Source organism: Palaemon carinicauda, chromosome 11, assembly GCF_036898095.1.
Source record: "Palaemon carinicauda isolate YSFRI2023 chromosome 11, ASM3689809v2, whole genome shotgun sequence".
Lineage (NCBI taxonomy): Eukaryota > Metazoa > Arthropoda > Malacostraca > Decapoda > Palaemonidae > Palaemon > Palaemon carinicauda.
This window is the reverse complement of record NC_090735.1, coordinates 143,221,703-143,236,702: the sequence shown is the minus strand read 5'-3', so window position 1 is coordinate 143,236,702 and position 15,000 is coordinate 143,221,703. Positions and strand designations below refer to the sequence as shown.

At 32.3% G+C, this 15,000-nt stretch overlaps 1 protein-coding gene across 4 annotated transcripts in view; it reads left to right on the top strand.

The window, feature by feature from the left end:
• The window catches only part of LOC137650260 (paramyosin, long form-like), a 164,847-nt gene that overhangs the window by 148,756 nt on the left and 1,091 nt on the right, over positions 1-15,000 (top strand). For all 4 annotated transcript variants that reach the window (XM_068383561.1, XM_068383562.1, XM_068383559.1 and 1 more), the window contains exons 12-16: positions 10,663-10,858; positions 11,272-11,400; positions 11,590-11,754; positions 13,340-13,546; positions 14,592-14,792. In XM_068383561.1, coding sequence (XP_068239662.1) covers positions 10,663-10,858; positions 11,272-11,400; positions 11,590-11,754; positions 13,340-13,546; positions 14,592-14,792 — 898 coding nt within the window. The remainder of the gene's footprint in view (positions 1-10,662; positions 10,859-11,271; positions 11,401-11,589; positions 11,755-13,339; positions 13,547-14,591; positions 14,793-15,000) is intronic.

Below are 15,000 nucleotides of genomic sequence, written 5' to 3'. Positions count from 1 at the left end.
TCTAACACATGGTTTAAGCTTTTAAGCTGGATGAAGCACAGATAACAACAGTGAAAATTATAGTGATAATACTAGATATTAACAGGTAATATGGTTATGATCATAGATAAAGAGAAAGATTCAAAATTAGACAATATATCCCTTCATTGAATGTGATCTTTTGCTATAAAAGAACTTTGTAAAATCTAACGCTTAGTAAGAGGTGACTCAATTAGCAACAAACAGACTGAAATATATATGTATATATATATATATATATATACATATATATATATATATATATATATATATATATATATATATATATATATATGTATATATAGAAACAAATATATATATATATATATATATATATATATATATATATAAATATATATATATATATATAAATATAAATATATATATATATATATATATATATATATATATATTTGTTTCTATATATACATATATATATATATATATATATATATATGTATATATATACACATGTTCTTAGCATAGATAGAAGGTGTTTCTCCAGGACATAAGTCCGAAATTAAGAGAAGGATAAGCATGGATGGAGAGCAGTTGGTAAACAAAATAAGATTATGAAAAGTAAAATGCTACTCTCTCTAAAAAGATAAGTATTTAATTAGATAGAAATAACTTATGCATCGGAAACTTGGAGCCTTACTAAAGCCTTACAACATAAGCTGGTTACAACTCAAAGAGCTATGGAAAGAATAATGAAAGAATATCACTAAGACAGAAAAAGAGCAACATGGCTACGAGAGCAAACTAAATTAGAGGATATTCTAACATGTAAGAAAAATGAATGGAAATGGGCGGGACATGTAATGAGAATGATAGATAATAGATGGAAGTTAAGAATAACAGAATGGATCCCTAGAGATTGAAATACAGAATGGGTCCCTAGATATTGAAATAGAAGAAGCAGAGAAGGAAGAGAAGACGATGGATTGACGAAATAAGAAAATTTGTTTTTAAAAACTGCCATAAAAAGACCATAAACAGACACGAGTGGAAGGACATGTCTTAGGCCTTTGTCCTACAGTGGACTATTCACAACTGATGAGGATGATATACATATTTATATTTTTATATTATATATATATATATATATATATATATATATATATATATATATATATATATATATATATATATATATATATATATATATATCCAGAGATATCGAATAAAATAACAAAAGCTTGAGGAGATATCAAAATCCCCTGTCTATGAAATTAAATCTAATAGGTTTAATGGATTAAACTTTAGGTTTATTTAAAATGGGATGTTAATATAAAAGATTGAATGAAAGACCATATCCAAAGTCTTTCTCAAGAATGAATGGCATTGCTTCGTAAGGGGAAATGCATTCATGATAATGATCTTGGCATATAAACCATTTCTTTTGGAAAAATTATGGTTGAAATGAATTTAGAAGTTGGTTAGTAAACTATTTTGTACGGGAAATTGAAGAATAAATTAGTCTCGACCAAGGCTTGCTTAAAAATATTAAGAACGATAGTTTAAGCTCATTTAAAACAAAGATTTTGAAATAAGAATGAGTTTAAAAAGAGCATATTGTAGTAAGTACGGGGTTTTAAAACAGGATTTCGTAATAAAAATTGGTTTATATTTCCCCATTTTGGAGTTTGGACAGATTTTTTTTTTTTTTAATCAGGTCGAACGTTAGCTGATTATATCGCTCCTGTTGGAAGAATGAAAATGGAAATCAGTAGAGGAGATTGAATTGAGGTCATGTGATTAGTTGTTAATAAACTTTAAAAATACAGTCATTATAAACGATTGATCGATGGACTACATATGGGAGAAGAAAATATTAAGATTGATTGATATAGAAAATTGTCCTTCAGATGGATGAATGCATCTTAAGATTGATCAAAGGAGTTTTAGAATGATTGATCAAAGGAAGTTTAGAATATAGGATTAACTTATAAAACGTCAACCGTAAAAAAAATGAATAAAGCTAATCTAGAACATGGATATCCTGACAAAGGATTGGTTTTAAAAAATTTATACAATTGGAAGAATAAAATTGAAATTTGATACAATAGGAAAGAATCAATATTATAGATTGGTTGATAAACCATTTCTGAAGTTAAGAAAAGTTTTAGACTAAGGAAATTCTTCATGAATTGATTATTTGATAAACCATTTCTGATATCATGAAAAGTTTTAGATGAGGAAATTCCTCATGAATTAATTATTTGATAAACTATTTCTGATGTCAGGAAAGGTTTTAGACTAGGAAATTCTTCATGAATTGATTATATGATAAACCATTTCTGATGTCATGAAAAGTTTTGGACTCAGGAAATCCTTCAGGAATTGATTATTTGATAAACCATTTCTGATGTCATGAAAAGTTTTAGACGAGGAAATTCTTCAGGAATTAATTATTTGATAAAACCATTTCTGATGTCAAAAACATTTTATACGAGGAAATTCTTCATTAATTAATTAGTTGATAAATAATTTCCGAGGTCAAGAAAAAATTTAGACAAGGAAATTCTTTATGAATTAATCATATGATAAATCATTTCACTTAGAAGAACAAAACCTAAGATTGGTGAAAAAGATATTCAGGGCTATGACATTGTTTGAATGTAAACCAAATCTAGTTTAGAAGTGGATCTTCAGGGTTTAGGAAATAATTGACGATAAATCTAGCTTTGTTGAAAATAGGAACTTCAGGAAAGAATGGTTTGATTTATCTTCGCCGAGAAGAAGGGACCTTGAGATTACCGAAAACACTTAATAGTTACCAATTTATCATAAAAGAAAAACTGGAAAGTTATTATTATTATTATTATTATTATTATTATTATTATTATTATTATTACTTGCTAAGCTACAAACCTTGTTGGAAAAGCAGGATGCTATAAGCCCAGGGGCCCCCAACAGGGAAAATAGCCCAATGAGGAAAGGAAACAAGAAAAACTAAAATATTTTGATGATAATAACAACATTAAAAATAAATATTTCCTATATATACAGAAATAAGATATAATCGTGTGCCCGAGTGTACCCTCAAGCAAGAGAACTCTAACCCAACACAGTGGAAGACCATGGTACAGAGGCTATGGCACTACCCAAGACTAGAGAACAATGGTTTGATTTTTAATTTCTTGCAATTCTTGATGTGAATACTGAAATCAATAAAATAACATACTTGGTTATAATGCCCTTCTTTTGGTACTCCAAAGAAGTTATACTAATTCTATACTCATGAACGAGGGAAATTTGAGCAATCCTGAAGATATTGGTCAATCTATCAGTCAATTTTTTACTTCAAAATATTAGTAGAATTTCTTTTCTCTCTTCTTGCTTTGCATGCTGTTTCAGAATACCACAGCTTGTTTCTTCAAGTTGTGTGTTAATAATGACATTTACCATCGCCAAAAATGAAGCAATACTTAGGTATCGATTATTTCAAGAAATTATTATGACTCTCTGGAGACTTTTTAAACACGTGTAGCGTCATGATTTTCTTTTCTCTCTATAAGTCAGCAAAATAGTTTATGTTTTCTTTAATCATTGGAAAATATTTTTATTATGACTACTTGCCAAGCTACAACCTTAGTTGGAAAAGCAAGATGCTATAAGGACATAGAAAATAGTACAGTGAGGAAAGGAAACAAGGAAAAATGAGTATTTCAAGAACAGTAACAGCATTAAAATAGATATTTCCTATATAAACTATGAAAACTTTAACAAAACCAAAGGAAGAGAAATAAGATAGAATAGTGTGCCCGAGTGTACCCTCAAGCAAGGGAACTCTAACCCAAGACAATGGAAGACTATGGTACAGAGGCTATGGCACTACTCAAGACTAGAGAACAATAGTTTGATTTTGAAGTGTCCTTCTCCTAGAAGAGCTGCTTACCATAGCTAAACAGTCCCTTTTACCCTTACCAAGAGGACAACAGTTAAGCATTATATGTCAACATAGATTATATTGATAGCTCAAAAGTATTGAAACCAGTCCGTCGATATCCGTTCGGATGTGAAATATTTTTGAATGAAAAGAAAAATCTAACTGCTGTCAATCTGTTTTTCTTTCCCAAGACAGGACACAATGACAAAACGTATCAACAGAGTGATTAGGGGTCCAAGGAAAGAAAATAGGGGTATATTATTGACCTCATTTCGTTCACAAGATAATTGTTTACTTTTTGGGATTCCATTGCGTAAGTGCCCATTATGTAACGCGGAGATAAAAGACTTCGTACCCTTAGGCGTCTTGCCAAACCGGAACTGGGCCCTCTAGTGCCCTTGGCACGAACGCGTAAGAATATCGTAAAACACGCAAAAAAGCATTTATACAAACATATACCCTCACACACGAAAACGCTATCATACACACGAATGTATACAGACGTTGAAACACAAAGGTTTCGTTCCATATAAAGTAAATAAGTAATCAAACGCAAACATTTCGTCTGTACACCCACAAGCACAAAAATACACCGTACCCAGGAGTGCATACTAGCATTCAAACACTAACGTATTCACGCAAACAGAAGAATAACTCTCTCTCTCTCTCTCTCTCTCTCTCTCTCCCTCTCTCTCTCTCTCTCTCTCTCTCTCTCTCTCTCTCTCAGTCCGACAATATGAACAAGGAAAGAAATGGAACAAAAGAAGTATTGGAACTGATTGGCCTCAATAGCCAGAAAACACAAGAGTGAGTATAATAGATGAGTGGTACAGCTGCCTAGCGGGGGGGGGGGGGGGGGGGGGGGTCTTTGGCCCGATGATGATACTTCTCGATTGGCGTTTCATATGCTAATGCTGCTAAAGGCTCCCGAGGAGGGTTTTAAACTTTGATTTAGAAGGTAGAGAAGGAATTAGACAGAGGCTTTTGTCATATATTTTCTCTGGAACCATCCATTCCAAAGATTCGTTAGGAAGTATATATATATATATATACAGTATATATATATATATTGATATATATATATATATATATATATATATATATATATATATTGATATATATATGTATATATATATATATCAATATATATATATATACTGTATATATGTATATATATATATATATTGATATATATATATGTATATATATATACATATATACTTATACACACACACACATATATATGCATATATATATATATATATATATATATATATACACATATATACTTATACACATACACACACACACACACACATATATATATATATATATATATATATATATATATATATATATTTATATATACATATACATATATATATGTATATATATATCTATATATATATATTGATATATACATATACACATATATATACATATCCATATATATATGTATATATATATATATATATATATATATATAGCAGACTAGCAACGGCTGATGATGATAATGATGATGACGATGATGATGGGATATAAATAATGATTGATTATATCTCCTGTATATATGTGTAATACGCTGTACATATAATACTACACACTTTATCTCGCACCTATATTTTATCCCTTTCTTACCAGAGGTCTCCTGTATCAGATCTTATCATGATATTTATTTGCATTTGTTCTTATCTAAGCCATTTATCTATACGTTATGCAGACTTCGCTTTGAAGTCCTGCTCACCTACGTCACAAATAGTAAGGATTATCAATTATCTATAATCGTTTGCAGCTATCAATTTTTTATTACATTTTTCTCGCGCATCTGTTGAGAAAAAATTTTTTTTTTTTTCATTTTCAGTAGTATTGATATTTCTCGTTATTGGTTTTTGTTAAAAGATTTTCTTTATTTATTGATTATTCATCATACGTCAATTTCCAGTCTCACCGAGAAATTAATTTACAAAACTGTATATCTGTTAACAGTCTTTCTATTTTCCACTTCTTCTCACTAAAGTCACTCTAATTTATCTAGCTTTATTCAAGCTGAAATTCCTTCAAGTGATTTCGTATGGTAAAGGGAATTTCTAACCTTAGAAAGAAACAAAATCTAGGAGAGTAATAATAAACTGAACTACTTCAAAGCAAAAGTGGTCACTTCATAATTATACTTTATTCTCTAGTCTTGGGTAGTACCATAGCCTCTGTACCATGGTCTTCCACTGTCTTGGGGTAGAGTTCTCTTGCCTGAGGGTACACTCGGGCACACCATTCTATCTTATTTCTCTTCCTCTTGTTTTGTCAAAGTTTTTATAGTTTATATAGGAGACATTTATTTTAATGTTTCTGTTCATAGAATATCTAATTTTTCCTTGTTTCCTTTCCTCCCTGGGCTATTTTCCCTGTTGAAGCCTCTTGGCTTATAGCATCCTGCTTTTCCAACAAGGGCTGTGGCTTAGCAATTAATAATAATAATAGTAATAATAATAATAATAATAATAATAATAATAATAATAATAATATAGCGAAATGTCCTTTGCCTTCGAACTAGATTGTGAATTGTATGGATTGCTAATCTCGAATTTGAATACAAATGTCTGCAAGAATTCCAATACTTTTGAAATTTTATTCGAATAAAACACCTTCAATACTAATTAATCATGTATAGAAAAAATTAGTAACTTCAATACAATTCTTTGGTGATGATTATGGGTGATCCCATCTTTGAGCCACAGGACTGAAACAATAAATAAACGAGTAAAAGAAGATTTCCATAATAAAATATAAGATAACAAAAAAGAAAATAGATACGTAGCTTCCCAAAATCCTGAAGGACAGACGGGAGGAAAGGTTGCAAGATGCAATTCACTGAAAAACCTCTTTCAATGTGGTGGCCGATGTGGCAACGTCCCTGACTGGTGAACGCCAGACTGGAGTTCTAGTCAAGCTCGAACTTGTTAGTTCCTTTGGTCGCTGCAATCTCACCATCCTAGTGAGCTTAGGATGGGGTGTTTGGAGAGCTTTTAGGGCTATTTGCTGAGTCATCAGCAGCCATTGCCTGGCCCTCCTTGGTCCTTGCTTTGGTGGAGACGGGGCTTAGACGCTGATCATTATGGCCAGTCTCTGGGGGATTGTCCAGCTCGATAGAGTAATGTCACTGTCCCTTGCCTCTGCTATTCATGCGTGGCCGTTAAACCGTTAAACAAAGTGGCTATCAGAACTTCTAGGCCTATAACATTAAAAGGAAAAAAGTTGATGTTTATGCACTTAAGATATACTGTATAATAGCTATTAGTTTTAATTTACGGCAAAATTGTACCGAATAGATTCACGTTTGTATGATGAGATGGTATGCCAAAAATTACAATGCCTTTTTATTTATAATATACAATAAAGAAAACAATATATATACTTATATATATATATATATATATATATATATATATATATATATATATATATAATATATACAGTATATGTGTATATATATGTATGTACGTATGTATGCATATACATACATATATATATATATATATATATATATATATATATATATATATACAGTATATATATATATATATATATATATACATACTGCATATATATATATATATATATATATTATATATATATATATATATATATATATATATATATATATGCATATATATGTACATTTATATATATGCAATATATATATATATATATATATATATATATATATATATATATATATATATATATATATATATATATATATATATATATATATATATATATATATATATATATATATATATAAAAATAAAAACAGTCTTCACCGGCTGTTTGTAATAAGTGATCCACATGATCTGTGACGGGTATTATGATTAAGCTTATCGACGAAACGGGTCTTTTGATGGTTTCCCTTGAAGCTCAGTAGGACATCTTCCCCCGTGCCCAGAGATAGATACCCTGTCATGTTCTTTATGTGAAGCGATGCTAACGGCAGTGTCAAGAGTCGTGCCAATAGTCTGGCACCGAGATTTGGCACCCTCTCGACATACCCAGAACTACGAGGAAGGTTGCGCATTCCCCCCGTACTTCTTCTGTTTCTTCTTCTACTTTTTTTTTTTTTTAGTATCTTTGTGAGGGTGTTGACATTTCCTTTGTTTGAATTTGCTTTTATTCCAATAAAATGGTAAAATATATGTAAAATATATGCATAGGAGGATTGCTATCTTTCTCTGTTTTTTGTGAGGCCGATTTTTTAGGAAATACATAGGTGAAATAAGTATTGAATACTTAAAAAACTTATTTAACAATAATCTTTATATTCAGTTCTCTTCTGAACATACTCACCCACTCACACTGTATACATATACGTACATACACACATACATATATATATATATATATATATATATATATATATATATATATATATATATATATATATATATATGTATATATATATATATATATATATATATATATATATATATATATATATATATACACACATATATATATATATATATATAATATATATATATGTATATATGTATATATCTATATATACATACATATATATTTTTTGAAAAGTTTCTTTCTCATATATACAATTATTATTAAATCGTAATACAAAATCACATTAAAAATGATATTGACGAGATTTTAAAGTACTCTATATATTTCCTTCCGTTCAAAAGCAAGAAACACGAAAAAGAAAACACTAAACCTACTCTTAATTCTATATCATTCATTTGTGGTCTGAAGAAGAATAGCTCCAGGTCGTAATTCTTATACAAAGAGAATCAAGTCAGAGTTTAGAGCTCAAGTGCGAACTGAATGATCCTCATTAATGGCATTCCAGGATGTCTTAAAAGCGTTAACGAAGGATTCAATCCCCATTACATCGAAGATGTCGTCTGAATTGTTACTCGGTGAGGATTCAACTTCTGCCATTTCGATGTAGAAGTTTAGATCTCATATTAGAAGATTGGGATAATCATCAGTTTATTACTATAATGAGAGTCATGAATATTATCAAATGTGGTAGTTATAGTAAGACGCCTAATTAGTTATTAGCTGTAGTTATTGTTATTTGTCAACTACTGGATCAAGCATGATTGAAAATTAGTCCCTCTTTTTCTAGATTGGAATCTTTTGAGTGTTGCAGGCATTGTTGCTACATTATTCATTCTTAGCTAACAACGAATGCAATTTCTCTCTCTCTCTCTCTCTCTCTCTCTCTCTCTCTCTCTCTCTCTCTCTCTCTCTCTCTCTCTCTCTCTCTCTCTCTCTCTCTCTAATTATCTTTACCTCTGTCAAAAACTAAGGCACCATTGCTGAAAGGGAATGTCCTTTCCTGTAATATTCGAGTTACATGAAAATAAAAAAAAAAATAAAAAAAACCGTTAACTCTATTTTCAATGTTAGCTTTAATAAATAGGTGTAACGTGATATGTAGGAGCGGGTTTAGAAATAGAATCTTCATACCATAAAATTGCTTTATCTAATTAAATCAGGTACAAATATATGACCTATGATTAGTTATAAGTATGACTGTATATTACTATAGACAATACTACATAAGGATTTTATACAGTTGAACTAACATATAATATTATAGAACTTAATTAATACTTATAAACGTTAAGCATTTTTTATATTTATGCTTATCATTTTATCACGGATGTCATAATCTGTCCAATTACTGGTTAGCAATATTGAGATAATATCTTTTCTATCGTTTTCTTTCTTAACACCGCCCAATAGCGCTTCCCTCACTCCCTCCCATTTATTTCCCTATTTTCCTTCCTCTTCCTTCACCCTTCTCCTCCCTTCCCCGTCTTTCTCCTGTTTCCTTTCCTCCCAATTCTTCTTCCCAATATCTTCCTTTTTACTCTTACCCTTCCTCTCTTTCCCCACTCTCATTTCCATTTCTTCCCTACTCACCCCTACCATTCTTTCTTTCCCCTTTCGCTTACTCTTCCTTATTTCATACATCCTTCTTCCCTTTTCTTCCCCCTTATTCCTACCCCTCACTAACCTCTCTTCTCCATCCTCATTTCTCAGCCTTCCCTCTTCCTCACCTCTTTCACACACTTTCCCTTCCCATTTACGATCCCTAACTAACTCTCTACCCTAAAAAAGCAAAAATTTAATCACAGAAAGTAAATAAATCTATTTTCTCATTCCTACCCTTCGTTCACCTCTCTTCTTCATCTCCATTTCTTAATTTCCATCCCACTCTTCCCCAGCTCTTTCAAACACTTTCCATTCCCATTAACACTCCCAAACCAACTCACTACCCTGGAAAAACATCCCTCTCTTCCCCAAACTCTTTCCCTTCCCATTCACAATCCCCAACCAACTCACTACCCTAAAAAAACATCCCTCTCTTCCCCCAAACTCTTTCCCTTTCCATTCACCATCACCAACCTACTCGCTACCCTAAAAAACATTCCCCTCTTCCCCCAAACACTTTCCCTTCCCATTTACAATCCCCAACCTACTCATTACCCTAAAACACATTACCCTCTTCCCCAAACACTTTCCCTTCCCATTCACAATCCCCAACCTACTCACTACCCTAAAAAAAAACATTCCCCTCTTCCCCCAAACACTTTCGCTTCCCATTCAAAATCCCCAACCAACAAACTACACTAAAAAAAGCAAAATTTAATCCCCACTTAAAAGTAAATAAATCTAGACAAATCATTCAACGACTATCATTATCTTTCTTTTTCTTCTTCTTCTTCTCGCAGCAAGCAAATGGCTCTCGAGATCGACTCCCTCAACGCTCGCGTCGTCGAGGCTGAGACTCGTCTCAAGTCCGAGGTCACCAAGATCAAGAAGAAGATGCAGATCACCATCACCGAGCTTGAGATGAGCCTCGACACCACCAACAAGAGCAACATCGACCTCCAGAAGACCGTCAAGAAGCAGGCCATCTCCCTGCAAGTCAGTTGGGGTCGTCCTCGAGAGAGAGAGAGAGAGAGAGAGAGAGAGAGAGAGAGAGAGAGAGAGAGAGAGAGAGAGAGAGATCTTTATAATATTCTTTTTATAAGCTATTGCAAAAGCTTTTGAAGTAGTATGGAATATTGGTAGACATAAGTCATTGAGAGAGAGAGAGAGAGAGAGAGAGAGAGAGAGAGAAGAGAGAGAGAGAGAGAGAGAGAGATTCACAATATTCTTCCTCTGAGCTATTGCAAAATGAGGTAGTATGGAGTATTAATAGGTAAAAAGAAAGATATTTGAGAGAGAGAGAGAGAGAGAGAGAGAGAGAGAGAGAGAGAGAGAGAGAGAGAGAGAGAGAGAGAGAGATTCATCATCAGAATATGGAGCCTTCACAATGTCTCCTTCCCTCCCAACAGGAAATCCAGGCCCACTACGACGAGCTCCAGCGCCAGCTCCAGACCACTCTGGATCAGTATGGTGTAGCTCAGCGCCGTATCCAGGCCCTCACTGCTGAGTATGAGGAAGCACGCGCCAATCTGGATGGTGTAAGTATGAATACTATTTTAAAAGTATGAATACCGCGTTTGATATTGTGATCACACTGCTACTGGTGAGTTCGTACACATTCGAAATATTTCTGATATTCATATAAAAGAAGCAACAAGTAGGTGCACGTAAATTCCGGCAAAGAATCGATGAAATCTAATCATTGTGTCTGCATCCCTCCCTGACAGGCCATCCGCGCTAAGCGCTCTGTTGAGCTGCAGTACGAGGAGTCCAGCGCTCGCATCAAGGACCTCACCACCATCAACATCAATCTGGCCAACGCCAAGTCCAAGCTCGAACAGGAACTCTCTGTCATTGCCAGTGACTACGATGAAGTCAGCAAGGAGTTCAGGGTAAGCTGGGATAGAATAAGCAAGTTTTTAAGATGGAGAGATAGAGAGCTTTGAGACAAAAAAAAGGGGGGAAGTTACCAATGGCATGAAGGGTTTAGAGAGAGAGTATGATTCAAATAAGGGAAGCACTGGTTAGAAAAACTTAACAGGTATGTGTAGATTCAGAGGTGGAATATGCAATTTCTTATGATAAGTTATGATCAAAAGTATTGGTCGTGATAAATTGAATTTCGTAGTCATCGCAGAATAAAAAAAAAACGAAAAACAACTGTGATTCTTGATCAAGTTTATAATAAATGAATTAGTATTATGTATGTAAAACTATTTTGGAAAATCATAAAGATTGCCTCACAAAATTTGAATTATTCTAGTGGTATTCAATCATCACAGGATCATAAAAATCAATAACTGTTTATGAATTAGGAAAAAAATGGGTGAAAGTAAGTTATGATTTGTGATCACTAGATGTTCAATAAATACCGATTTTATTATACTGTTTATTTCATGATCAATTAAAAGTCAGAATAACAGGTAGTAATGTTTGACAAAAGCCAGAGTTTTAGGGGGAAAACAAACTAAGAAGCTAATTAACAAAAAACTGTTATATAGAAGAAGGAATCGGGGATATTTCTGGTATTAAGGAATTTCGGAGTATTTGGTCAGAATTTTCATATTGTTCGACATGATTACGTCTGATTAGGATATTCCAAAATGCTTCACTTCCAACAAACTCAAATATTCCAGTAATGTTTAGAGTTGAGTGATTAGTTAGGGAGGGAAGTAAAGGGGAAGAACACATGAGAAAGAATTAATTTGGTGATGTATTTCAATATAATCGGCTTATAGAATTTAGTTTATTTTTTATATTCCTTTTGTAAACAATATCTGTAATACCCAATAACGTTCACTAAAAACTTATTAAATTAGGGCCATTAAGCTGCCCATATGCTCCAATGGGCTTTTATTTAAACGACTAACCAATAAATCACAAATACTAGGAGCTAAAACCTTTGAATGTAGTCATGGCAACGATATATACTCTTGTGGTAGCCTATTGAAAACGTCTCTGCCTGGAGATCTTCTATATATTCGAGTCCCACTCAAGCTCGTTATTTTCTTGTAGTGTTTGCAGCCTCACCATCATTGTGAGACAAATATGGCGGCTTTGGGTGAGCCTATAGGTATACATGCTGAGCCATCACCAGCCATTGCCTGGCTCTCCCTGATCTTACCTTGCGTGAAAAGGGGGCTTTGGCGCTGATCATTTGTATATATATTCAGTCTTTATGGCATTGTCCAGCTAGCTAGGGCATCTTCACTCTCCCTTACCTCTGCCATTCATGGGTGATCTTTAAACATAGGGTCTTATTGGTACTATTTTTTTTTTTATTAATAGAATTACCTTTAAAAATATTAAAACAGTGATCGAACCAAAGAGCTGACCTTCTAACACACATTTTCCTTTCTTTGTAAAACAGCTGTTACTATTTTTCTATTAATAGAATTACTTTAAAAATGTCAAAACATTGATCGAATCAGAGAGCTGAGCATCTAATATCCATTTTCCTTTCTTTTTGAAAAACAGCTGAGTGAAGAGCGTTTGAGCAAGACCACCGTTGAGCTGAAGCGTTCTCTGGAACTGTTGCACGAGGAACAGGAACGCTACGTCAAGATTGAGTCCATCAAGAAGTCCTTGGAGGTTGAGGTCAAGAACCTCACCATCCGCATCGAGAACGTTGAGGCCAACTCCCTCGCCGGTGCCAAGAGGATGGTTTCCAAGCTTGAAGCTAGGGTACGAAGGGGTCGAATTTTTTTTTTTTCATATATACTTATACGTTTTTATACACATATAAATATAATAAACATACATACACACACACACACACACACACACATATATATATATATATATATATATATATATATATATATATATATATATATATATATATATATATATTATATAAATATATGTATATATATATATATATATATATATATATATATATATATATATATATATATATATATATATATATGAATATATATATAGTATATATATATGTATATATATATATATATATATATATAATATATATATATATATATATATTTATATGTATATTAATGCACACACACACACATATATATATATATATATATATATATATATATATATATATATATATATATATATATATATATATATATATATATATATATAGTCAAGATTCATTCCTCTAATCTATGCAACTTTCTAACGGTTGGATTTCATTTATTAACCATCCAACCTAAACCTGCAATGTCATTAAGCTAAGAAATATTTAGATAGCCTATACATAAAGCTCTAGAAGATATTCTTCTTTGCAAAAACACTAATTAATTGTTCTATCTCTTTTTTTCCATATAACAATTTCATGTCGCGCTCAGTTTCAAATGGATAATTGTTGTTACAATATTTAAGGGCACCTCAGTTGAAATAGATTTTTTTTCTATTTTCTTTTTATCAAAGTAAACGAGAAATACGTGACAGGACATAAACTATTTTAGACAATATTAAGGAGATTCAAGCAAAATAGATTTGTCAAGGCTCCTTATCCTTAATTTCATGCACCAAGCAGAAAAGAAAATACTTAGACAGCAGTTAAGTCTAGGCATTTATTATCAGTTTCAAAAACTTGCGAAATGAGTATAGTAGCAGCACCAAACGTTTTTCATAATAAAAGTTGTTTAAGGTTTTGTAGTACCAAGGCAAAATTTTATTCTCATATAATCAATTTAATTTACTTGTTATAAAGTCACTCTTCTTTTTCCTCCCTCCGTCTTTTGGTTTCTAGATTCACGAACTTGAGCTTGCCTATGAGGAAGAGCAGAGACGCCACCAGGAGACCATCAGGATCCTGAGGAAGAAGGAACGCAACGTTAAGGAACTGATGCTCCAGTGTGAGGAAGATCACAAGAACATCAGCATCCTTCAGGAGACTCTTGAAAAGACTTACGAGAAGATCAATGTCTACAAGAGGCAGCTGAATGAACAGGTGAGTTCTGATCATAGTAGACATCGATCTATGTCAGTATTGAATGTATAAGGCTTAACTTATTGCTCTACAGGATTCTTGTTATTTTCTACTTCCATAGAATATATAGCTGCTTATGTGAGCGTCTATACCAATAGCATTATAACAATATTCTAGTTTCCAACATCAAAATTACCTGTTGATGTTTTTATATAGCTCTGATTATCGG